This window comes from Rhododendron vialii, chromosome 7a (genome assembly GCF_030253575.1).
Source record: "Rhododendron vialii isolate Sample 1 chromosome 7a, ASM3025357v1".
NCBI classification, from domain to species: domain Eukaryota; kingdom Viridiplantae; phylum Streptophyta; class Magnoliopsida; order Ericales; family Ericaceae; genus Rhododendron; species Rhododendron vialii.
The window spans coordinates 17,337,683-17,365,662 of NC_080563.1; the positions used below are offsets into that span (position 1 = coordinate 17,337,683).

General features: G+C 37.8%; 2 protein-coding genes across 2 annotated transcripts in view; both read right to left on the reverse strand.

The window, feature by feature from the left end:
* Window positions 1–27,980, reverse strand: part of LOC131333811 (disease resistance protein RPM1-like) — a 62,661-nt gene extending 34,681 nt beyond the window's left edge. The window contains exon 1 of the mRNA XM_058368570.1: window positions 26,432–27,980. Within this exon, the coding sequence (XP_058224553.1) occupies window positions 26,432–26,852 (421 nt within the window). The 5' untranslated portion in view covers window positions 26,853–27,980. The remainder of the gene's footprint in view (window positions 1–26,431) is intronic.
* On the reverse strand, window positions 810–26,513 carry LOC131333812 (disease resistance protein RPM1-like). Its single transcript, XM_058368571.1, has 2 exons — window positions 26,386–26,513; window positions 810–3,421 (listed from the first exon to the last, which is right to left on the reverse strand). Exon 2 carries the CDS (start codon window positions 2,950–2,952, stop codon window positions 1,105–1,107), a length of 1,848 nt encoding a protein of 615 aa, XP_058224554.1. The 5' UTR covers window positions 2,953–3,421; window positions 26,386–26,513; the 3' UTR covers window positions 810–1,104.

Consider the following 27,980-nt stretch of genomic DNA (forward strand, 5'->3'; position numbering starts at 1 on the left):
CACCGTTAATGAAATTAACGGAAAAATATGATTAAAAAGTTAAGTGCTCCAATTTTTAATCTGGTTGAACCAATGCGAAGAACTTATTTTTTTGATCATTTTATCCTATATGATCGTGACAAATTTTTAACTCTAAGGCCTTTCAACGAGCACCCAAAGACTTCTTATTTAGTTTCAGGGCTCTCTTAGGATGCTCATTAAAAGGCCTTAGAGCCAAAAATCCATTATGACCATTTAAGATAAAATGGTCATAAAAATAAGATCTGTGCACCGGTTCAAACAGATTAAAAATTAAAACACTTAATTTTTTAACTATATTTTTTAATATATAAATGGTGTAAAAAAATTAAGTGTTTCAATTTTCAATTCGTTTGAACCGGTGCGAAAATCTTATTTTTTGATTATTTTATCTTAAATGGTCATAATGGATTTTTGGCTCTAAGGCCTTTTAATGAGCACCATAAGAGAGCCCTGAAACTAAATAAGGAGTCTTCGGGTGCTCGTTGAAAGGCCTTAGAGCCAAAAATTCATTACGGTCATCTAGGATAAAATGATAAAAAAAAATAAGATCTTCGCACCGGTTCAACCGGATTGAAAATTGAAAAACTTATTAATTTTTTAATCATATTTTTTCGTTAGTTTCTTTAGCGGTGTTAACAATTTTACCAATTTGGAACGTAAAACAAACTACGGGGACGAAATTAAGACAATTGAAACTAAATAGACGAAATTGAGACAGCCTTAAAACTGGAGGGACGACTACGAAAATTTGCCTTAAATACAATTATACAAACAAGACAAAGATTTTCACAAGTCTAAGAAATCCTAGATTCATCGAGAGTAGTCTTGACATTCTAAATCTAAATTACGATTATTACAAACCGAATGCATGCTTTGCTGTTCCAAATCCATGTCAAGCTAATTATGTCAAATAAGACATTCTCGATCTACTGATATCCAAAACAAAAAAAAGAACGAAAAATAAAACTCGAAATCCCTATTCACAGTAGGATTTTAGAACTACGTTGCCTAGTGTTCAAAAAACCTTGAAAAATAAAAATAAAAATAAAAACAGGACACTGTAATTGAAGGTATGACCCGATCTCAAAGATAAGTTATTTTCCAAATGCCTGACTTGCTGTCCCCGGTCACAACTTCAGGGATGTGTGCAATTTTCAAATAATCCCCACCTTTTAAGTCTCTATTCAAACTTGCAATCAAGCTATCTGACAAATAAACCAATTCAAGACGTTTAAGGTTGGTCAGATGTACAATCCCTAAGGGCAACTTCTTCATCGATTTGCAATCGTAGAGATATGCCTCTTCAAGAAGAGGCATTGAGCCTGCCTCCACTCGCACCCATTTTAATCCTTCCATTTGAATCAGCCATAAACATTTGAGGCTTTGAAACCCACCTGCCTTGAAACATAATCCCTCTCCTTCACAAGCCACCACGAGATGAAGGCAAACCAAATTGGGCAAGTCTTGAAAGGATTGCAGTGGATCAACATCCCTTAACTTACTCCACCATAAGCATACTCTCGTCAGGTTGTGAAGTGAATGTATCCAATGGGGTAGGTTTTGCAGGCATCCTTTTAAATAGAGTGTCCGAAGTTGCCGAGGCACCGAAGACAAAGAATCTAGATCAATGATCTCATCTTCCTCTTTAGCACCAACATACCACGATTGACGGTTGTTTAGCTTCTCAAGGGATGAACATAACACCTTCCCATCTTCCTGTGGTAGTCTTAAAATGTGCAACTTCCTCAGTTGAGTCAGCTTCCCAAGCTCATTAAACACAATGCTATTCTTACTTCCATTGTCTGTCTCAATATAACATAATTTCTGTAAGGATGTCAAGCTCCCTATTCCTTTTGGGGCTTTGAATCCAGATACAATGTGAAAACCATAGTAACAATCATTCAATCTTTTGTCACTACTCAATAAGAGATGACGAAGATATTGCAACTTCAGTATCTCTTCTGGCAACTCTATAACACGTGTCAACTTGAGATCCAATGTTTCTAGTTTCTTGAGGTTTCCAATTGACTTCGGGATCAATTTTACCTCGGTCTCCCTTAGACTTAGATAAGTAAGATGAACTAGCTTCACAATTTCTTCAGGAAATGTTTTCAAATCTGTACCTCTCAAGTCTAACACCGTTAATAGCCTCGTCCCTTTGCCGAACGACACAACTTTTGACAACATTGATAGCGGATCTTCTATGCTAAACACAAGCAAAGAACGAAGTCGAGTGAAGCAATTGATTTGTATGTTTTCCAAATTAGTGTGTACTGATAAGCGTCGCACCTTCTCGGCACTGGCAAACGACACAAAGTTTTGCTCTCTCGACTTTGAAACAACTATTTCACGCCATAAGTCATGGATTCGATAACTTTTTGACCTCCCGTCATACCTCTTCTTTGCCACTTGAACTAAACTTCTATTGATTAGCTCATTGACGTATCCCTCAGCAACTTCTTCTTTTGTCATTCCTCCTTTCGCTTCTACAAATCCTTCCGCCACCCACAGCCGAATTAATGTCATGTGGCCAATGAAAAAATCTTCTGGAAAAATACTCAAGTACAAAAAACATAACTTGAGATAGTAAGGCAGATCAAAGTAACTGAGGGACAATATCTTTTTCATGCTCACGAGTTTGTCATTGCTTTCTAGTTCCGCTCCAAGGCAGCGGTAAACCCTCTCCCACTTGTCAAGACTATTCTCCTTCGTTGATAAAAGACCACCGATTGCCACAACTGCAAGTGGTAAACCCTCGCATCTTTTCAAGATGTCTCTTGAAAGATCTTCCAAATGTGAGGGACAAGGATTCCCTTGAAATGCCTTCTTGCAAAACAGGTCCCATGATTGTTGGTGAGGCAAGGGTTGGAGATTATAAACAGAACCATGATATTCTTTACGAGCAAAAGATGATAGATCATTATTTCTCATTGTTAGGACTATTCGACTGCCACAATTGCATTCAGGAAATATAATTTTGCGAAATTGCCACTTAGGAATATGCCATACATCGTCCAAAACAAACACATACCTCTTCTACTGCAAAAAATCGTTAATTGTCCTTTTTAAGCCATTTGTATCCATATTGTCCATTCTTGGTGGGAGTGGTTGCCTGACTTCTTCAAAGAGTTGTCGGATCATGTCTTTTAAAAGCTCTTCGACTTTGACTGTTTCAGAAACAGTGATCCAAACATGGGTTTGAAAGTGCCCCTTCACTGTTGCATCTTCGTAGACCTTTCTAGTAAGGGTGGTTTTGCCCAACCCGCCCATTCCTGCTACCGAAATCACCTTGAGTTGAGGATCCTCATCCACTAGCCACTGAATCATTTGTGATTTGGGCTTGTCGATGCCCACAAGGTCAGCTTCTTGGAGTAGAAGGGCGTCACCACGACAATCATACCTATTGGAAAATAAGTAGAAATTTCTGTAAAATACACAACAAGAAGCAATAATAATAAAGCAAGATAATAATTCAATCAAGAGATATAGGGTGTAGAAAAGCCTGTGGATTGAGGCACGCACATAGCACCGTCCTAAGAGAAGAAACGCCCTCCTGTTACATCCTGGAACCTTAGTTCTAGGATATTCTATTCTATATGTGTAATTGCTCTACTCTTGTTTTTACTTTTCCTTGCTTGATAGGTATGCTTTGATTGTAGTGAGGTTTTGACCTCTTGTTGGTTTGCTTTATAAAAGTTTTAAATTACCTAAAAAAAAAAAACAATCCTCAGAAAGTTTTGTGTGCAACTAAAATTTTCTACCCGAATCAAGAACCACCCGTATGCTCAAATCGGATATAGTGTATTAACCGAACTCAAGAATACAATCTAAAATATTCAATTTCCCTGACCCAATGAAATTGATAAAGATTGATGGCGCTATGTTATTTTATAATCTCACACAAATGTTTTACGTAGCTGTAAAGTTGAAGATAATTTTTTGTCTCTAGCTATCTCCAATAAATACCAGGAGAGGTGTAATAGCATGCAATCAATGTATTAAATTATTATTGGAAGAAAATAATTGATGAGTTACATTTGAGCAATACCAACGTTCAAATTGGGTTTATGCCGTTAGGTCACCAATGGCCTTTTTTTTTTTTTTTTTTTTTGACTGGCGAAAAGATTTTTAATTGAAACTTGATAAGGGTAAATCATTAAGGAAAGAAAAAAAAAATCCTAAACTATGATATTGATACATGGGACAGGAAAAATCTAATAATACATGGTTGGTTCCTTGTAGTAACTAAATTAACTCACCTAATAATACAAAATCAGAGAGCTAGCTAAATGTGTTCAAGAATCAAACAAAGATATGCAATGAAATTTTTAATCATAAAAGTACAACAATCCCCCTGATGATTAAAATTCAAAATAATGTACGAGCATTTTTACTGTGCAATAATGTAGGTACCTTCTGGGTTTGAACCTACACTTAGCGATGGTAAGTCTCCATCTGAAGGAGCCACATTGAACTAAAGTCTTGAACTGGGTTCTTGAACCAATCTTTAACATACCTCATACACAGTATGTGATGCAGCGGAAGCTAATTGAAGAACGGAACTATTTAATCGAGTTCGAAATCCGTTGATTCGTAACGAATACCCGGAAATCGAAATCCTTCTCTAAACCTGTTTAGTCAAAGAATACCCAGGAATAAAGGCATCAAACACTTTGTTGATTCCGTAGAATACCAAAGAATTTGGCATAAAAGAGAACACTCTTTATAATTTTATTAATCATCCAAAAAACTGAATAGCCCTAAGGCTTACAACTTAATTTATAGTAGGAGAAACCCTACACACTAGGAAATAAAGAAAAAGGAAACTACCAAAGTTAGAATTGAGCCTTCGTAATCAAATAATTCTTAAAAGGAAACTAAATAAACTAAATTGAAAAACTAAATAATGTAAACACTTATTTCTATAATTGCAAGATTCCTAACAAAATAAATAAAAACAAAAATAAGAAACTTTATATTCTTTTTTTTAAATAATATATAATATATTCATTTTGCATCATTCTCCCGGGCTTGAGAAAACTCGTCCTCGAGTTTCAATTGCTTCAAATAATCTTGCTCGTCGAAACTTGTCTGCATCAATTTTATACTTTAAGTTGATCTTCTCGAACTTGAATTTTAACAAGAAGTCTTCAAACGCAAAAGGTGGAATATCAGTGAATCCCATAAAATCGCCGCGAACTATGTCTTCACTTTGTTCCTTGCAGAATCCAAATATTTGAACACCTAACCATGTGTATGTTGGGTTACTTCTAGATGCAATTTTAAATTCCAATTGCAACGGCGCTGAAATTGTAGTATTCAACACAAAATGCAGATGATCATCTTTACGCAAAACAATCTCAAACTCCACATCATTTGTTGAAAAATGTATGCATTATAATTTGTGAAAATTTATATGCATCTCTATTAATTATTTTGATGATTAATTCAATGATATTTTTATTCGGCAAATACAAAATTATCGAAAAGTCGATTCCCGAATTAAATATTTTCGTGACCTTGAAATATAGCATAAAGTCTCTTGGATTCATGATTTATATTTACAAAGACTTTATTGAGCTCAATACATGCTTTAACGGATTTATTTAGATGAAATTGTGAGCCACAGGTTGACGAACCGGCTGACAAGCCGGCTGTCTGAACAGAAAGCTGTGACAACCGGACGACCACCCGGATGACCACTCTATCCAACGGCTAGTTTCAAACGGCTAGTTTCCAACGGCTAGTTTCCAACGGCTAGTTTCAAACGGCTAGTTTCAAACGGCTAGTTTCCAACGGCTAGTTTCCAACGGCTAGTTCCAACGGCTAGTTCCAACGGCTAGGAAGCATATGGATGGCTATATAAGGCATCAAGAACTCATTAATGAGTAGACATACACAAGCTACAACATTCCATATTATTGCAAGAGCAAATTCTCAAAAGATCAAAACCAAAAATTCTCATTGTTCTTCCACTTTCATATTATTCTCGAGAGAAATTTTGTACAAGTCGTGAGCGATAATTTTCATACCTTCTTCACATACTTGTATTTCCTAAGTGGGTGTTTGAGTCAAACACTTGAAAGCTTAGAAGACCAAATTCGGGTTGAAATTTGGGTGTTATTGTTTTTGAGAAGTTTTCGGAGAAAATTCTTGCGGTTGTGCTAGCTCCTCGGGAAAGCTAGAGGCATTCGGTTCTTGTAAGCACCCGCAAGACTTACAAGTTGTAATCTTTTAAAGATTAGTCTAACCTTCAAGTAATTGCTTGAGGAGAAGTGGAGTAGGGCCGGACCGTGGACAAATCCGGACCGAACCACTATAAACGGGTTCTATCTCTCTATCTCTCTATTTTGATTGCATACTTATTGTTTGCATATATTGTTAGAGATAAATTTTTATTGGTAATTATTACTAGCAATCCTATTCACCCCCCCTCTAGGTTGCATAATTTGGGTAACATTTGGTATCAGAGCCTCGGCTCTTGTTTGTAGATTTAACCATCTAAGAGTTAAGATCCATGGCAACCACTAGTAATGTTTCTTGTATCGAAGGTCAATCGTCCAATAGACCTCCCTTGTTCACCGGAGAAAATTACTCTCATTGGAAAAATAGAATGATGATCTTTATTCAATCCACGGATTATGATCTATGGAAAATTATCAAAAATGGTCCCATTATTCCTACTAAGAAAGTTGGGGAAGAGACTATGCCTAAATCAGATAATGAGTGGAGTCATTCGGAAAAGACTTCAATAGAAAAGAACTATAGAGCTATGAACCTTCTTTTTTGTGCTATTACTCCCAATGAATATGATTGTGTTTCCGCATGTGAATCGGCTAAAGAAATATGGGATAAGTTAGAAATGTCACATGAAGGAGATAGTCAAGTTAAGGAGTCCAAAATTGATATTCTTGTGCATAGCTATGAGCTCTTCAAAATGAAACCGGATGAATCTATATCTCAAATGTTTGCTAGATTTGCTAGTATTACTAACGGTTTAAAAGCTCTTGGAAAGATTTACAGTCAATCCGAAATGACAAGGAAGGTGCTCCGTTCCATGCCAACCAATTGGGACACTACCACCTCCATCATCCTACAATCCAAAGATTTCTCAAAATACACGATGGACAAGCTCATGGGATCTCTCATGACGGAGGAAATGCATCACAACCTCAAGGGTGAAAAAGAGAAGAAAGTTAAGGATCTTGCCTTCAAAAGTACAACAAGCAAATCAAAAAGCAAGGAGGATTCAAGCAACGAAAGTGAGGATGATGAAATGGCGCTCATCACAAAAACGTTCAAGAAACTCCTCAAAAATAGAGCATCTCGCAAAGGTAGAGGATTTTCAAGAAAAGATGGAGGCAAAGAAGAAAGTAGCAAAAAGGATCCAATCATTTGCTACGAGTGCAAGAAGCCCGGCCACATCAAAAGTGAATGTCCATATGCCAAAAAATATTCAAAGAAGGACAAAAGGAGAGCTATGATGGCCACATGGGACAATAGTGACGATAGTAGCTCCGATGAGGACGATGAGCAACAAGAGGTCGCTAACTTGTGTTTCATGGCCATCGAAGAAAACGAGGTAGATCTCGACTCATCCTATTCCTTTGATGAATTGTTTATTGCCTATAAAGAGTTGAAAGTAGAATTTGAAAAAGTTGTTTCTAAAAACAAATTTCTTAAAAAGGTTGCTAAAGATCTCTCACTAGAAATGGATGATTTAATTGAAGAGAAAGATATTTTGGAGGAAGAAAATGAAAGTTTAAGAACCTCTTTGGCAAAAGAAAAAGAGTATTTGAAGGATACTTCCAAAAACGAATCTTTAGAAAAACAAATTGATGATTTAACTAATTCTCTTTCAAAACTCACTAATGGAAAAGAAAGTTTAGACATTCTTCTTGGAAAACAAATGGTTTCTTTTCACAAGGCCGGAATTGGTTATAATCCCACTCAACACAAAAATCTTTTTGGAAAAGATGTTCCTCCTTCTAGCCATTCTAAATTGACATGTCATTATTGTGGTAAAATTGGTCATATTTCTCCTACTTGTCCTATGAAAGGATACTCATCTTCTAATGCAAAAAAGGTCTGGGTTCCTAAGAACCGTATCAATGCTAACCTTCAAGGACCCAAGATGATTTGGGTACCAAAAGTCAAGAAATGATGTGCTATTGTAGGTATGCTTCAAAAGTTCTCTCAAGGAAGGAAGTTGGTACCTTGATAGTGGATGTTCAAGACACATGACCGGTGACAAGAGGGCTTTCAATTCTCTTTCGCCTAAAGATGGTGGACATGTCACATTTGGAGACAACAACAAAGGCAAAATCATAGGAATCGGTGATATAGGTAATTCTCCTATTATTGAAGATGTTTTACTTGTTAGTGGTTTAAAACACAATCTTCTTAGCATAAGTCAATTATGTGATAGAGGAAATCGTGTTATCTTTGAAAAATCCAAATGTATCATTGAAAATGTCAAAAGCAACAAGACATTCTTCGTTGGACAAAGACTTGAAAATGTATATGTTTTTAATCTCAATGATTTAAGTAATTGTGATATAAAATGTTTTTCCGCTTTGAGTGAAAATAGTTGGCTTTGGCATAGGCGCCTAGGACATGCAAGTATGGATGCTATTTCAAAACTCTCTAGAAAAAATTTGGTAAAAGGTCTTCCTAAAATCAAATTTGAAAAAGATAGACTTTGTGGTCCTTGCCAACAAGGAAAACAAACCAAGGTTTCTTTTAAGTCCAAAAATGTTGTCTCAACTACTAGACCTTTGCAATTACTTCATATGGATTTGTTTGGACCAACTCGCTCTCCAAGTCTTTGTGGAAACTATTATTGTCTTGTTGTTGTTGATGATTTCTCTAGATATACATGGGTGATGTTCCTAGCTCATAAGAATGAGGCTTATCCTAATTTCACTAAACTTTGTAGAAGAGTTCAAAATGAAAAAGGCTTTGTTATTTCTAACATTCGTACGGATCATGGAAAAGAACTTGACAATTCTTTATATGAAAAGTTTTGTGATGAACATGGTATTGGTCATAACTTTTCCGTACCTCGTACTCCTCAACAAAATGGAGTAGTAGAGAGAAAAAATCGTACTCTGGAAGAAATGGCCCGCACTATGCTTTGTGAAAACTCTTTGCCAAAATATTTTTGGGCGGAAGCCGTTAATACCTCATGCTATATTTTGAATCGAGTTTTAATTAGGCCTATCCTCAAGAAAACTCCTTATGAGCTTTGGAATGGTAGAATACCCAACATTAATTACTTTCATGCCTTCGGTTGTAAATGTTATGTATTAAACAATGGAAAAGATAACTTGGGTAAATTTGATTCAAAATCGGATGAAGGCATCTTTATTGGTTACTCTCTTACTAGCAAAGCATATAGAATTTATAATAAGCGCACTAATCTTGTTGAAGAATCTATTCACGTTTCCTTTGATGAATCTAATCCTTGTGCTACTAAGGATGTTGTTGATAATGATGACTTAGAGATTACTCATAAGATTCATGACTTGACAATTCAAGAAAAAGTTGATGGTGATACTCAAGTAGAAAGCTCTCAAATCAAAGAAGATGAAGTTATTAATCAACCTCAAGATGCCATGGGAGACAACCAAGATCTTTCCAAGGATTGGAGATTCGTGCAAAACCATCCAAAGGACTTGATTCTTGGAGAAGTTTCGAAAGGGGTAACCACTCGCTCGTCTCATAGAAATTTTTGTGAAAATCAAGCTTTTGTTTCTCAAATTGAGCCTAAAAACTTTCCGGAAGCTCAAGATGATGAAAATTGGATTTTGGCCATGCAAGATGAGTTAAATCAATTTGAAAGGAATAAAGTTTGGGCATTAGTACCTAAGCCTCTTGATCACACTATTATAGGTACTAAATGGGTTTTTCGTAACAAGCTAGATGAATCCGGAAATATTGTTAGGAATAAAGCTAGACTTGTTGCTCAAGGTTATAATCAAGAAGAAGGTATTGATTTTGAAGAAACTTTTGCACCGGTAGCTAGATTAGAGGCTATTCGCATATTACTTGCCTTTGCATCTTTCAAAAATTTCAAGCTTTATCAAATGGATGTGAAAAGTGCATTTTTGAATGGGTTCATAAATGAAGAAGTTTATGTCAAACAACCTCCCGGCTTTGAAGATCATGTATACCCCGATCATGTTTTTAAACTCTCAAAAGCTTTATATGGTTTGAAGCAAGCACCACGTGCATGGTATGATAGACTTAGTTCATTCTTGCTTGACAATGGCTTTACTCGTGGAAAAATTGATACTACTCTTTTCATTAAAGCCAAAGGTAAAGATATGCTCATTATTCAAATATATGTTGATGATATTGTCTTTGGTGCCACTAATGATAATATGTGCAAAGAGTTTGCTAAGTGTATGCAAGGTGAATTTGAAATGAGTATGATGGGGGAGCTTAACTTCTTCCTCGGACTTCAAATCAAGCAAACTAATGAGGGGATCCTAATCAACCAAGCCAAGTATGCGAAAGAACTTATTAAGAAGTTTGGCATGGAAGGATCAAAGCCAACGAGCACACCAATGAGCACATCAACTAAGCTAGACAAAGATGAGAATGGTAAGGCCGTCAATGAAAAGATGTATCGAGGTATGATCGGCTCATTACTTTATCTCACTGCAAGTAGACCGGATATAATGTTTAGTGTTTGCATGTGTGCTAGATTTCAATCATGTCCTAAAGAATCGCATTTAAAAGCTATTAAACGTATCTTTAAATATGTTGCCGGTTCTCATGACTTAGGATTGTTTTATCCACGTGGAGCTGCATTTGATTTAATTGGTTATTCGGATGCGGATTTTGGAGGTTTCAAAGTTGATCGTAAAAGTACAAGTGGGACTTGCCAATTTCTAGGGCACTCTCTAGTGTCTTGGCATAGCAAGAAACAAAATTCCGTAGCTCTATCTACCGCCGAGGCGGAATATGTAGCGGCCGGAAGTTGTTGTGCCCAAATATTGTGGATCAAACAACAAATGGAGGATTTCAATTTGCAATATGATCATATTCCTATTAAATGTGATAATACTAGTGCAATTAGCTTAACCAAGAATCCAATTCAACATTCTCGAACAAAACATATTGAGATTAGACATCATTTTATAAGAGATCATGTTCAAAAAGGGGATATTGAACTTAACTTTATTAGTACCGACAAGCAATTGGCGGACATTTTCACAAAACCCCTTGGTGAAGAACAATTTTGTTTCATTCGACGAGAACTCGGCATGTCTAATCATTTATGAAAAAGTTTTGTGTTCTTGATGTCAAAAGTTTTTTTTTGGATTCAATGTTGAGTTGATTGAATTCGTAAATATCATACTTGATGGAGAGTACAAATGATCTTGATAAAGAAATCACCCTCCAAACATTTTATCATATGTTTCATTTTCCTGTGTTTGGTATGAAGAAAATCAGTTTTATGGTCTTTAATGTTACTCCTCTTAAACGATTTCTGGACTTAACCTGCATTTGTCAGTCGGATGTCCAAGCGGATGTCCAACCGGACAACCGTGAGGTTGAGACTTATTCAAGCTTTTGCGTTGCTAACTCTGATTTATTAAGTCTGTTACACTTAGTTTGTATGAACTTCATGGCTTAGTGCTTAAATTGTCTCTTATATACTTCGCCGATATGAATTTCTTGTCTCTAAGCTTGCAGGGATAATCATTCTCGGTAATACCCCTCGCATTCTTTAAAAAGCTCTCTTTTAGGAGGAGCATGTATTAAGGGGACACAACAATAAACACCCGAACACAATTTTCTTCCCCTATTCTTGTTCTTTTCGGCGCCACCCCTATCCTATCTCTATTCGGCGCCACCCCTATCTCTATCTCTTTCGGCGCCGCATCTCTACCGCATCCCCTATCCTATCTCTATCTCTTCATCTATCTCTCTTTCGGCGCAGCATTTCAAACAATTCGGCAATCTCATACTCTATAAATTCAACAACACAATCTCTATCTCTTCATCTATCTATCTTTCCTTCTCTCTCGGCCTAAATCTCTCATCAAGCAATGGCAAACATACCGCAAGGGTTACCGTTTGAGTTTTACGAAAGAGATGCCGAACGAGCAGAGTTCAGGTTGTTTATCCAAACCATTTGGATGCAACTCTTTATCTTCATTCTGCTGTGTGCGTTACTTACCATGAGAATACCACCATGGTTCGGATGGAATGTAAATGTGGATACTCTGTGGTATTGGATTGGCATTATAGCTGCCGTTGTAGCAGCCATTATTCGAGAATACGAAAATCAAGGACGCCAAGCTCTCAATGAACGAAGATAGAGTGCTACAGGGCAAGAGCGGCATGGTGCTGGAACCATGGCCCTATTGTTTTTCTCTTTTTAGTTTTTTTTATGATGTCACAGGGGGAGAAAAAGCCAAGTTTTAATTGATCTATCTTGCCATTTTGGGCAAATTTAAAAAATTGCTTGCTATGATCTGATGATTATTGCTATTACTCGTTGATCATAGATAACTGCTTTGGTGCATGTATTAAGGGGGAGATTGGCATAACTCCTACTTGAATAAAAACTATCATTTTGTGTCATCATCAAAAAGGGGGAGATTGTTGAAAAATGTATGCATTATAATTTGTGAAAATTTATATGCATCTCTATTAATTATTTTGATGATTAATTCAATGATATTTTTATTCGGCAAATACAAAATTATCGAAAAGTCGATTCCCGAATTAAATATTTTCGTGACCTTGAAATATAGCATAAAGTCTCTTGGATTCATGATTTATATTTACAAAGACTTTATTGAGCTCAATACATGCTTTAACGGATTTATTTAGATGAAATTGTGAGCCACAGGTTGACGAACCGGCTGACAAGCCGGCTGTCTGAACAGAAAGCTGTGACAACCGGACGACCACCCGGATGACCACTCTATCCAACGGCTAGTTTCAAACGGCTAGTTTCCAACGGCTAGTTTCCAACGGCTAGTTTCAAACGGCTAGTTTCAAACGGCTAGTTTCCAACGGCTAGTTTCTAACGGCTAGTTCCAACGGCTAGTTCCAACGGCTAGGAAGCATATGGATGGCTATATAAGGCATCAAGAACTCATTAATGAGTAGACATACACAAGCTACAACATTCCATATTATTGCAAGAGCAAATTCTCAAAAGATCAAAACCAAAAATTCTCATTGTTCTTCCACTTTCATATTATTCTCGAGAGAAATTTTGTACAAGTCGTGAGCGATAATTTTCATACCTTCTTCACATACTTGTATTTCCTAAGTGGGTGTTTGAGTCAAACACTTGAAAGCTTAGAAGACCAAATTCGGGTTGAAATTTGGGTGTTATTGTTTTTGAGAAGTTTTCGGAGAAAATTCTTGCGGTTGTGCTAGCTCCTCGGGAAAGCTAGAGGCATTCGGTTCTTGTAAGCACCCGCAAGACTTACAAGTTGTAATCTTTTAAAGATTAGTCTAACCTTCAAGTAATTGCTTGAGGAGAAGTGGAGTAGGGCCGGACCGTGGACAAATCCGGACCGAACCACTATAAACGGGTTCTATCTCTCTATCTCTCTATTTTGATTGCATACTTATTGTTTGCATATATTGTTAGAGATAAATTTTTATTGGTAATTATTACTAGCAATCCTATTCACCCCCCCTCTAGGTTGCATAATTTGGGTAACATCATTGAATGGTTCCTCATCAAAAATAGGCAGTTTACTCTAATCCACAACTGGATCTGGAATAACTTTGGATGTGAAAGGCCACCGAACTGTAGCCTCCTCCATGAAGCACGAACTCAATGGGTTGTAGTGAGGTTGATTATCAATGATCAAGGCAGCCCTCTTGACCAACGCTTCATGCGTATTCTCAATCCGTTGAAACCATACCCTTAGTTGTTGTTGCACCATGATCCGGAATCGAGCGCTAGCTCTGATACCAACTGATGCAGCAGAAGCTAATTGAAGAACGGAACTATTTAATCGAGTTCGAAATCCGTTGATTCGTAACGAATACCCGGAAATCGAAATCCTTCTCTAAACCTGTTTAGTCAAAGAATACCCAGGAATAAAGGCATCAAACACTTTGTTGATTCCGTAGAATACCAAAGAATTTGGCATAAAAGAGAACACTCTTTATAATTTTATTAATCATCCAAAAAACTGAATAATGTAAACACTTATTTCTATAATTGCAAGATTCCTAACAAAATAAATAAAAACAAAAATAAGAAACTTTATATTCTTTTTTTTAAATAATATATAATATATTCATTTTGCATATTGAAGAACGGAACTATTTAATCGAGTTCGAAATCCGTTGATTCGTAACGAATACCCGGAAATCGAAATCCTTCTCTAAACCTGTTTAGTCAAAGAATACCCAGGAATAAAGGCATCAAACACTTTGTTGATTCCGTAGAATACCAAAGAATTTGGCATAAAAGAGAACACTCTTTATAATTTTATTAATCATCCAAAAAACTGAATAGCCCTAAGGCTTACAACTTAATTTATAGTAGGAGAAACCCTACACACTAGGAAATAAAGAAAAAGGAAACTACCAAAGTTAGAATTGAGCCTTCGTAATCAAATAATTCTTAAAAGGAAACTAAATAAACTAAATTGAAAAACTAAATAATGTAAACACTTATTTCTATAATTGCAAGATTCCTAACAAAATAAATAAAAACAAAAATAAGAAACTTTATATTCTTTTTTTTAAATAATATATAATATATTCATTTTGCATCAGTATGGGCAATAAAATGTTCTAGTCTGGATCGCGCATTACGGTCATGCGCACGTATCATGTATCATAAGTGTCTTTAAGGAGTAGCCCAATTTCCCACAATAGCGACCCCACTACCACACTCACTAAGGCAAGATCTTCAATGTTATCTTTGACCGATACCCCGTAGAATACATGTCTCGGACTCATTCAGAGCTATGTTCTTTCTCAAGCGCCACAATAAAGATCACTATCACCATAGGAATGGGACTAGAGAATACCCCTCAAGATAAATATCATGATCTTTCTAGTCAACTGAAGCTCCATAGGCCGAGCTCTTTTTTTGGTTGGTACGCTCATGACAAAAATACACATTTCCATCTATCGTTTTTTTTTTTTTTATCGAGTTGTACTTTTCTTTTATAATTTGATAGAGAGTCTGTGTTAGGTGTGGAAATAAATCTCAATTTTTGTATATGAGTGCGGTAGATATTAGTCAAGTTCTTATTGGGCCGGTTCATGAAAGAGTAGGAAAACGGAGTTTTTTGAAGCATAATCAAGTTGTTATTGGGCCAGTTCAGTTTTTGTTGGAATGGGTTTTGGGGCCTTAACAAGTATTGACCCGTTATAGGTCAACAAAAATGAAAAAGGGGGACTGAGCACTTGTATATATGCACAGCCCTCGTTTCTTAAAGTTGATCTCCTCCGAGCGCAGCTGTTAGATTTGTGTGCCCTCGTTTACATCTCAGAACACTATTGTGGGCTACGTTCCTTGTATCTGGAAGTATTGTAAAGATTCATGGGATCTTGGTGCTAATCAATCATCATCAAGAGGTTCTTATCGTTCATCTACATCCAAATCATTGAAGCAAACCCTTTCGTGGATCGAGCTCGAAAAGTATTTCTGGAAGGCTTGAGGATTCAAGATCGGCGATTATTCAAAAATACGATGAACGTGAATTCGGCAAGTAGTTCTTAGGACTCGTGGTCAGGAGCGGAGACAGGATTAGTTGTCAGTGGGGTCAAGGTTACTCAAGAACCAAAATTCACATATGGACTATTTTTCTTATTCAAAAAACTAGCATGGTCAAAAAGTAAGGAACTTCATTCTAGGGACCAACAATATACTTAATTAAATTCCACTAGCACCAACAGTTAAAAGCACAAAAAAAAAAAACTCATATACGAACAAGTTTGGTAAAAAATTGTTCATACAGAATACATGGAAACAATTTAATGGAAACTATTAACATACATATGTAGGAAATTTGGGGGAAAACTTACCTAGAAGATAATGAAGAGAGAGAGAGAAAGAGTGTATAGAAGGTGCATAACTGTATGTAAAATGCAAGGGGCAGGTTTTGATGAAGAGAGAGTATATATCGTGCACCATAAAAAAGAAAAGCCTACTTTTCATAAAAAGCAAAGGACAAATTTTATAATTTTACGAGGGGTTTTGAGGAAATAGTCAAGCACATGGGGGGCAAAACTGTAGAATTTTCAAGAACAGGGCAAGAGTCCAGAGCAAAATGGTAGAATATCTAAGAAAACTAAATCATGTGGCTTTGTTCGGACTCCAACTTAGTTTTAGTTTTAATTTTGTTTTTAATCATTATCGTACTTCTTTCTTCAATCATTACCCTATTTTTTCAATTATTACTTTCTCATCTCTCTCTATCTCTCTCCAATCATTACTCTTATCTTCAATCATTACTCTATTTCTCTCTCCATCCACTACCAAAACTAAACTAAACTAAACTCCTAACCAAACACAAACTTAAGGGTAATTTTGAGGTCAGTGGGGTCAACTGACTTCAGTTGTCCCACTGTCCCTCCACCCCTACTCGTCGTGAGGATACACAGTCATTATTAAGGTTACTTGTAATTGCACAAAAGTATTAGTGCATGATTTTTTCCCGTAATTTTTACCCGTATTGGAGTTTTTCACGTAATCTTCGTGTCTCGTGCGATTGTGCACTTGTACTTTGTGATTAAGGTTATCTAGTAAAAAGGTAATTATATATCTAGCATCAACCTAGATATTTCATCAACGTACAGTTTCGTTGTTACCCATTGAACCTTCTTCATGCATGGAATCTCCAATCACAAAGGTTGGGTGTAATTGCGATGACTATTATATAGGCTTCAGTTCCATCCCCCGATAGTTCTAAGATTAGCCTGCGCGCTAAACCTTTTGTAAGAGGATCTGCTAATTATTTTCAGACCTCACGAAATCAAGTGATATCACACAATGAGTCAACAACTCTTTAATAGTGTTATGCCTTATTCTTCTCTGTCTCCTTTTTTCATTGCAATTTTTACTCTTAGCCTTTGATATTGTAGCTTGGCTATCACAATGCATTGATACAGCTGGTAAAGATTTATGCAATAAAGGTACGGCTTCTAAAAGGCATTTTAGCCATTCAACTTCTATACTCGCCAACTCTAAGACTATAAATTTTGCTTCCATTATTGATCTAGATAAAGATATACCCACTAGTAGCCTTAGTCTCATCTGAATCTGATATCCAATTGGCAGTTTGTTTACCGGACTGCCATGCTATTGCACCACCTGCTAAAATAAAGATATACCCACTAGTAGCCTTAGTCTCATCTGAATCTGATATCCAATTGGCATCACAAAATCCTTCAAGTACAACAGGATAACCAGAATAATGAATGTCATAGTATATCTACTCAATCTACCCACTGCATATGCGTCTAATACTATTAGCAAGATACATTAATGACCCAATTAATTATTATCAAGAAACATTAATGACCCGGTTATTTGAGAATATTTATGTTGAGAAATTCCTTCTCCCACATTTTTCTCCAAATGAAAATTAGGGTCAAACAGAGTAGAAATTGCTTCTAAATCAAAATAACCAAACTTCCTAAATAATTTTTCAACAAAATGAGACTGAGTCATACTAATGCAATTTTGATTTTTTTATTTTATTTTATCAACTTTACCCCTAGTATAACATTAGCATGACCCAAATCTTTCATGTCAAAATTCTTAGATATGACAATTCTTTTGTATCCTTAATGACACCTATATTCGTACATACCAAAAATTAAAATATCATCAACATACAAGCAAAATCAGATAAAGAACCAACAATTTGCTTTATGTAAACACACTTATCAGAATCATTTATTTTAAAACCGTTACCTTATCAAATTTTTTGTGCCATTGTTTCTGATCTTGTTTTAAACCACACAAAGATTTCACGAGTTTACATAAGATTTCACGAGTTTACATACTTTCTTTTATTGTCCTGGTACAACAAATCCTTCCGCTTGATCAATATATATTTCTTCATCTAGCTCACCATTTAAAAAGGCAGTTTTCACATCCATTTGGTGCACCTCTAACTTATAAGTGGTAGCATTAACATTTAGAACTCTAACAATTAGAACTCTAATCATTGTAATCCTAGTTACCAGGGAACCAGGGAGCAAGTATCAAAGAAGTTTATTCCTTCTTTTGACTAAAACCAAACTAGTCTTGCTTTAAACTTTTAGATTGAACCATCCGTTCTTTTTCTTTTCATGGTCTTTTTCCGAAAAATCCATTTGCAACCAATATTTCCGGGTGAATAATCAGTTAGAAACCACGTATATATTATTACTCATAATGGAATTCATTTCGCTATCAATCGTCTCTTTCCAAAACGAAGCATCTAAAGACATCATAGCCAGTAAATGTTTTCGGATCTGTCTTCTATCAAATAAGTATAAAAATCAGGCCCAACCTACTAAACCTCTGTATGCATTCCATTATCTAGATTAGACCTCAAGTTATCCTCCTCTAGGTTTTCACCTACCTGTTTTGTCATTTTATTTTCATAGGAAAAATGTTTTCAAAGAAAGTTGCATGACGTACGACATGCCATATATAATAGTGTTATTAGATATATCTGGAGTTTCAGAATTTAAAACTAAAAATCTATGAGTAACACTATTTGAAAAACACCCAACAATCAACTGTACGTTTGGGCCAATCTTCCTTTTCTTCTTGAGATAGGAGTACTAACCTTAGCTAAACATCCCCACACATAGAGGTAATTCATGCTAGGTTTTCTATTTTTCCACTTCTCGTAAGGGGTCTTATCTGAATTTTTGTAATAGACTCTATTAAGAATATGACAAGCTGAATATAAAGCTTCACCCCAAAGATTATTAAGCAAGCTTGAACTCAACAACATTGCATTAACCATATCTAGCAATGTACGATTTTTCCTTTCGGCAAGTCTGTTTGATTGTGGTGCGTTAGAAGGAGTTAATTGGTGAATGATACCATGTGATTCACAAAAATCGGTCATTTCGTTTTTCACCTCCCAATCCGTTCTCAAAATTTTAATCCTCTTTTCAAGTAGATTTTCTACCTCAACTTTGTAAATTTTGAATATTTCAATTAATTAACTCACTTAATTTGTTCACTAATCAAATACGTAATACAAAATCTCGTGCAGTCGTCAATAAAAGTTATAAGATACCTATTACCTCCGCGAGTCAAAACATCATTAGAGTCACAAATATACATTATTAGAGTCACAGATATCACTATGAATTAACTCTAATAATTTTATTTCTCTTTCCACTGATTTAATTAAAAGGCTTCCTAGATTGTTTAGCTTGAACACATATTTGACATCTTTAACTTGTATCAACAGGAGATTTGGGAATAAGCTCTAAACTCATCATTTTTTTAATGGTATTTAAATTCACATGACCAAGCCTACCATGCCAAATACTATTTGATTATTCCACAACTTGAATTGAACACGAAGAATCAATCAATTTATTATCATGCGAATTGAGTATGATGAATTCAAATAATTTTAACTTCAAAAAGACCAACTAGCAAATATCCCCTACCAACAAAATTACCATTTCCTGGACTCAAGATCAACCACTGCAACAAAAAATGTAACACAAAAACACCCAACGACAACACCCTTTGGTGAAAAAAATTGGTGTTGACGCGGAATATACACAATTCTTGTGCCTGAGTCTTGGTGGGAATGAATTGGTGGTACGTTGTACTAACAACGACGCACTAACTAAATTTTTCCTAAACATCGTCTTTTAGAGAAAAAATGAGAGCAAGCGAGAGAGAGGGAGAGAGAGGTATCGGGAAGGAAGATATTGGAGGTTGGGTTCCAGTGATTAGGAATCATCGATTCCAGGTTGGTAGGGGGTCAGTGGTTACTCTGTTTGTTGACAACATCCTAGAGGAAAGGGATCTTCACTGGTTCTCAAGGACGTTTGCGAAGTTTGGAGCAGTAAAGGATGCTTTTATTCCGAGAAAGAGGAGTAAAGGCTCTGGTAGCAAGTTTGGGTTTGTTAGATTTGGTTGCCATGCATCGGCAAGTATGGCAATATCCAAAATGAATGGAGTTTGGGTGGATAACAAGAGGTTATTTGTCAAAGAGGCAAGTTTTGATTTGAGGAATGAAAAACGCAATCCCAAATTACCCAATTTTTTCGTAGATAGGAATCCAAGAGGCAGCCAGAAGGTTAACTCTAGCAACAATGTTGGAGAAGGGGTGAACACCTTTAATGGGAATGGGGGCCCATGTTGGAAAAGGAAATGTCCAGGAGTTTCTTTTGCTCAGGCGTTAACAGGTGAGACCTCTAATCCAGCCCTATCAAAGGATCAAGAGATCATCATCAAATCTGATGGGATTGGGAATGGATGGCTATTCCGGAGTGCTGTGGCTGTTTTGAGTAGAGTGGTTCCGATTAAGACTTTGAAGGAGAGTTTCAGTAAGGAGCATGAGGAGCCAGTCCAATTTCGAGCTTTAGGGGGAAGATCAGTGCTTATTACATTCCAAAATAACGAAGTCAAAGACTCTCTTATCAAAGGCCCGTGGATGGAACGTTGGTTTGCGAAGGTGAAACCATGGCAAGGTGAGCCGGCTAGTACTGAAAGGTTTGCTTGGTTGAGTTGTATTGGTATGCCTCTTAATTCTTGGAATGTTGAGACTTTTAAGCATATTGGGGAGGTATGGGGGTTTCTCATTTTGATAGATGAGGAATCCTTAAAGGACCTGTCTTTTGCAAAAGGAAAAATACTTATAGCAACAGAGGAATCTATAAGGATAGAAAGATGGATTCGATTGGAGGTGCATGGTGTAAGGTATGATGTTCTAGTAAAAGAAGAATCGACATGCGTATATCCAGAGGAGATTTGGAAAGAGGCCTGGCCTTCCCACAAATCGGGCGTGGCAAACAAAACAGTGGAGTTGGTGCAGGAAGAAGGTGGGAGGAATCCTGAGACATTGAGGTGGGAGGTTGAAGATAATGACATGGAAAGTTTTGCTCAGAGTCCAGCCAATGAGAGAAGGGGGGTTGGTGATGAAAGCAGAGGGGCCAGGGCTACAAAGGTGATGTTTGAGCAGAGGGAGGGGACGGGTCAGCTCAAGGTCCGGAGCTCTAAGCAAAAGAAAGTTGACAAGCATTTAATGCCTAGCTCAGCTATAAGCAAATCTGATGGAGGGGATTTTGAATCTGTGGTGGGTGAGTCGGTGGACCCGGGGTCCCAAGTGGGGGTCTCTCAAGCCTTGGTAATGGGCCAGGGTATCCCTTCTAATGCAGCAATTACAATTGGGCCAGAACTACAAAGGGCTGCTTGCGAGGTGGGCTTGCAACAGCCACTGACCCAAAAGGAGTTGGAGGAGCCCACTTCTATTTTACCCGTTCTCAAGCCAAGGGCGGAGAATTCTGAGCTTTCAGAGGATCAAATTCAATATCCCCTTATCCAGCAGGGGGGTGCCGCATCCCTTTCCTCTCACCCATCTCAACCTCCAGGCATCAATCTCATGGTGGATTTGAATGATGCTGCGTGCAGAAGGAGAAGACGTAGACAACTATCCAACCTCATCCAGATCTGTGAGGACTTGTCGGGTGAACCAGGTGAGGAGGATTTTGTGCCAAATTCCTCTGCTGATTCTATAGAGAGCTCCCAGTGCGTCATTGAAGAGGTAAGGGCCACCATGGCTTTAGGTGCTCAATTGAATGTCAATTTTTTACCTAATGACGATCAGATTTTAAAGAAGATGATTTTGGTTGAGTCTAAGGAAGCTGCCCTCTTGCATGAGAGGGATGGAGGTATTTAGAGCTTTGAGCGTCTAATTTTTGGTGGTCGTTTTTGGTCAAGTCAGTTTTATGCAGATTTTGTCCTGGAATATAAGAGGTTTGGGGAGTGATACTAAAAAACGTTTTTTGGGAAAACTTATTAAGAAGAGGAAACCGGATATGGTGTTTGTTCAAGAAACGAAATTGGAATCAGTGGACCGTTTTGTAATTCAACGAACCGTTTTGTAATTCAACGAATTTGGGGTGCAAGCAACATGGATTTCGTATGTTCTAATTCAGTTGGAGCGTCAGGGGGTCTGCTGATTATTTGGAATGACTCTTTCTTTAAAGTATCTAATGTGATGGTTAATAGATCCTTCATTCTGATACAAGGGTCCGTTGATGATTTCCCTTGTACCTTTGTGAATCTCTATGCTCCTAATGTAGTTCTATCCCGTAGAGATCTCTGGGAGGAATTGTTAGTCCTTAAATCAAATTCTCAGGTTCCATGGTGCATTGGGGGTGACTATAATGAAATCAGGGATGTATCTGAAAGGGTGGGGTGTGTGAGAGTGGATAGGGGTATGAAAGATTTTCAAGAATTTTGCATTAATATGGAAGTGTTAGATATCCCAATGTTGGGCAGGAAGTATACATGGACTAATTATCAGAACTTCGCCATCCACAGCCGCTTGGATAGATTTCTGCTATCCCAACAGTTTCTTGATAAGTTTAGGGTCTTGCAGTGGGGTCTTCCTAGGCCTATTTCAGACCATTGCCCTATCATGCTTTTGGATGATAATAGAGATTGGGGACCAAAACCTTTCAGGTTTTTGGACATTTGGTTGTCTGATCCTAAATGTTTGAAGGTAGCTAAAGCTGCATGGGATGAGGTTCGGGTAAGTGGTTGGGCCGGCTTTGTCATTATGCAGAAATTAAAAGGTATTAAGGACAGGCTAAGAGCTTGGAATAAAGAGGACTTCGGGGACATCAATTCTGCTCTTCAAGAAGCCGAAGCTAAAATGCATCTCTTTGACACTCTATCTGAAGTTAGGCAATTGAATGACGAGGAAAAAGCAATAAGATGTTCTATCAAGTCAGATTATTGGAGGCTCACTAAGTTGTTAGAATCTCTTTGGAAACAGAAATCTAGAGTCAAGTGGCTGAAATTGGGAGATAGAAACACGAGGTTTTTCCAAATCTCAGCTAACAACCGATTCAAGAGGAATTTGGTGGGTTCTATTAAGATGAACGGATGTCTGCTGGTGGAACCGGATCAGATCAAACAAGCCGCAGTAAATTTTTTTCGGAATAACTTTAAGGAAGATAGAAAGATCAGACCAGTGTTAGGGGGTTTTTTTTCCAGAACGATAGAGCCGGCGGTAGCATCGCAACTTGAGAAACAATTTGAGGAGAAGGAAATTTTGGTAGCCCTGCAAGGATGTAGTAGTCTCAAAGCTCCGGGACCCGACGGCTTCAATTTCTCTTTTGTCAAGAAAGGGTGGGATTTTATGAAAGAGTCGGTCACTCAATTCTTTACTGAGTTCCATGCCAATGGGAAGCTTACTAAAGGTATCAATTCCACTTTTGTTTCATTGATTCCTAAGGTAGCTTATCCGATTTCTTTTAAAGAATATAGACCCATTAGTTTGGTGGGGTGGGTCTATAAGGTTCTATCTAAAGTTTTGGCGAATAGAATCAAAGAGCATATGCGATTAGTCATTGGGGAGTCCCAAGCTGCCTTTGTATGTGGGAAACAAATTCTGGATGGCGTTCTTATAGCCAATGAGGCCATTCACAGCTGGAAAAATAGGGCGCACGGGGGCCTTATTTTAAAGCTAGACTTTGAAAGAGCGTACGATTGTGTCAACTGGAGTTTTCTAAACAACATGATGTTGAGCATGGGATTTGGGGACAAGTGGAGAGGATGGATTATGGAGTGTTGCTCGACGGTCTCTATGTCAATATTGATCAATGGTTCAGCATCCCAGGAGTTTTGCACCTATAAGGGGTTGAGGCAGGGGGATCCCCTATCTCCTTTCCTCTTTAATATTATTGTGGAAGCCCTTAACATAATGCTAGAAAGAGCAAAGGAAGCGAATATTATCAACGGAACCAAATTGGGGAGTAATGGGGTCTCATTAACTCACCTACAATTTGCGGATGATACCATTCTCTTTTGCAACAACGACCCGGAGGAGTTGGCAAACATTAAAAGAATCTTAAGGTGCTTTCAACTGATGTCTGGTTTGAGAATTAACTTCTCAAAAAGCTCTCTTTGCGGAGTGAACGTTCCACCCGAAGCGACAACTTCACTGGCTCGTATTTTGGGGTGTAAGGTGGAAAAATTACCAATCAAATACCTTGGGTTGCCGTTGGGTGCAAACCCAAGTAGGATTAAGACTTGGGACCCCGTAATCGAAAGGACTGAGAAGATCCTGAGTATTTGGAGATCACAGTGTATTTCGACGGGGGGAAGGATTACCCTTATCAATTCCAACTCTGCAAATGTGCCTATCTACTTTATGTCCTTGTTTAAAATGCCAGTGGCAGTCGCGAGGAAGCTGGAGAAAATGCAGAGACAGTTCTTTTGGGGCGATACAAGCGATAAAAAAAAGATACACATGGTAAAATGGGAGGAGATTACAAGGAAGAAAGCTGACGGAGGGTTGGGGGTGAAAAAGATGCTTCAACAGAATCTAGCACTTTTGGCCAAATGGTGGTGGAGATTTGGTACAGATAAAGGCTCTCTTTGGGTGAAAGTCATTAGAGACAAATACAAATTGGTTGGAAATTGTTGGCTCCCTTATGTTCATGGCTCAGGTTCCACCTCAAGAATTTGGGCAGACATTTACTCTCTGGAGAATTCCTCATCTCATTTGGGATACTCCATCCGTGAGAGCTTCAGAGTGCAAGTAAATTCAGGTAATGCTACGGTGTTCTGGGAACATGTTTGGTTGGGTGAGTTACCCTTGAAAGAAGAATATCCTAGACTGCTTTCATTATCTTCTCAAAAGGAGGAACTGATCTGTAATATGAGGGGTGACGCTGCTGGTGGATCTTGGGACCTACTATTTAGGAGAGGCTTTATTGGGCGGGAGAAAGGAGAGATGGATAACCTAAGGCTGCGATTGCAACAGGTGACATTAAGCCAATCGAAGCCCGATGAGTTATTGTGGCGGTGGACGGGGGATGGCAAGTTCACTGTGAAATCAGCGTATGGCCACTGGGAATTGCTGTCCCATTCAAGTAATACTTTTCTGGGTTCTATTTGGAAGAACTTAAGCCCCCCCAAGGTGGAAATTTTTGCTTGGTTGGCTGTCAAGGAAAAAGCTACTACCAGGTCAGAACTTCTTAGTAGAAATGTGATAAATGAAATTCATTTAGCCTTGTGTCCTCTCTGCTCTATGCATTTTGAATCAAATCAACATTTATTTCTCCATTGCCATTTCTCTTGGAGTGTTTGGTCAATAATTTTAGAGTGGTGGAATATGAAATGGGTGTGTCCGGTCTCCGTTCCGGATTTAGCAAGTTGGTGGTTTGCAAATGGATTTTCCAATTTGGAGAAACATATTTGGGAAGCATGCTTCTATGCAATGCTTTGGTCCATATGGTTGGTGAGGAATGATTACATCTTCAACAACTCAGCAAAACATGCCTGGGAAGTGGGAGATGTAGTTAAAACTAGGGTCGCTATGTGGATGAAGGCCAAGTTCGACATCAAGGTCTATACGGTGGAAGAGTTTAAGGTTTTTCTAGATGGTATCCGAAAACTAAAATTGTAACTTAGATTGAGGAGTGTTATCCAACTGTTAGTTGGATGTGTTTGTATTTTCTTTTGGTGCTTCTAGGCTCTACGAGCTAGGATGTATTCCCTCGATGTAACCCTTTCGAGTTCTATAAATAGTTTCGTTTGCCGAGCAAAAAAAAAACATGTAGTAGGACTCTATCTAGTGTGATAAAATTTCCCGAAGACATCTCCAACTTTATTTTTCCTTCTCCTTGTACCCTGACCAAGCTTCCATTTTTCATGCTCATAGTTCTTGTGCCTGAGTCTTGATAGGGCTACTGGAGGTCCACAAGCTTTAGGTGTTTGACCCTTCCGCAAGTAACAAGCTCTAGCTTGTGGACCATGACACATGCAAACAAATCTTTTTCATCGGAATCATCACCATGGGACTTGGATTTTCAAGCGGATGCGGAGTTATTAACTTATTATCCACTTCTACTATGAGAGGTGTGTGCGACGACCCCAAGTGTTCAGAATTTTTTTTCCTATGACCCGTGAATTTCTCTGGTTTGCATGAATTAGACTCCATTTTCTCCTTCTTACAGAAATTCCTATAACGACACCGTTTCTTCTCCTAGTTTGTTGGAAAATAAGTAGAAATTTCTGTAAAAAACAAATCAAGAAAATGTATGCAATTAAGTCACCTAATAATACAAAATCAGAGAGCTAAATTAAATGTCCTCCAAAATCAAACAAATTTATGCAATGAAATTTTTAATCATAAAATACAACCATACCATGCAACACCGGAATGAGTGGAGCTTGGGCCTTGCTCCATTGTACGGTATATGTCATTGTATCTCTGATATCCCACGGAAATATCAACGAATCTGGACTTGATTTCTTTTACTTCAGAAGCAATTTGGTGACGAGCTTTCAAAGTCTTAATAAAACAAGAAACCTTGCAAAGAAATCCGCGGAATCCGGGGCCGTGGTGATGTCCAAGGCGAAGCATGTACATGTCAAGAGCATCTACAGTATCATATGCAGCTTCTCGAACTTGCTTCACCCATACATCGAGTTCCGGGTTTCCCTCTTCCATAGCATCAGCTGCTCTAAGGAAAATTTTCATCTGCTTGAATTCGGCTCTAATGTATTCAATCTCTTTCCCCACTCCAGTTAACAGTTTTGCCTCTTCCTTGAGATAGGTTCCGAGATATGTTGCGAAGTTGGATAGGAGATGGAAAACTGCAACCTCCGCCATTTTCCTCTTTTTTCTCTGTTTCTGGCAATAGAATTTTGGTTGTAAGGGGATAGCTGGGATCTTAAATCTGAACCAGTTCGTAGGGCAACTCGGAATCTGGAAAACTGGGCCTTTTTGTTACCTTCCAAGTCAACTCATTAGGTTCTCAATTTTTAACATTTTTTGCCGGCTACATGTGGCGTAGGACTCTTTTCTAGGTACTAGGCTTAGGTTCTTGTGGTTGGTTTTCACTGGGATATCTAATCCTCAAATAGCGGAAACGTGTCCTTTGGCTTATTGACTCAAAAAACAGAAGAATCAAATTGCACATTATAAAGCACTAATGCATATCAAACTCCATTCCAAAACATAGTTAATTGAATTTTGAAGTTCTACATAATCTTTGACCATTCAAATCTATGATTCATTTCACTTAATTTGCTAGGCATTGATATACAATTCAAAGAAATTACATCACTCAAGGAGTTTGATCTGCTATATCTATAGGCCATGTTTATTGACGGGACTACCAGTGACCCGACCTATAACTATTCCAACTAAAACTAATGGATAAAGGATTAACAGCATCTCATGTTTTAGATGGTTAGTTATCTGACACAACCCATGACCCACTGATATGATACTCCCCATCCAATAGCTGGCTTCAAATCCCAATAATGACCTCTCACAACAGTTATAATTTGTCTCGTGTCTAAGTTGGCCAATCAAACAAGCCTATAATCTCTCCAATATACAACAATTTCACAGGCACTTTTTGGCAAACAGTTGGTGTGTGTAATTATGGTCTACAGAATTGGTGACATTGGTGGACGAAGGGGGAAGGGGAGTGTCTGGTCTTCGAAGGGTCATTTTTGCCAAACAGTTGGTATGCGTATTTATGGTCTAGAGAGGTGGACAAATGGGAAAAGGGAGAGTGTTTGCAATCAAAGACAGGGTGGAAATTTGAATGCATGACTTACCTGTCTTGGCCTTGTGTTGGGATGCACTTGGGTTCAGTCCGGTACGTTGTTGTTGTTGGAGTCTTGGTCGGAGGCTGCCGGAGTAATTAAGCATGAGAACGGGGTGCCACAAGGATGGTGTAATTTTTTTTTTGGGAGGCCAGAGGAGTCGGAGGTGAAGAGGCTTCCA

Coding starts and splice junctions, on each gene's coding strand:
- LOC131333812 (XM_058368571.1), bottom strand. CDS start 2,952: ATGAGAAATAATGATCTATCATCTTTTGCTCGTAAAGAATATCATGGT.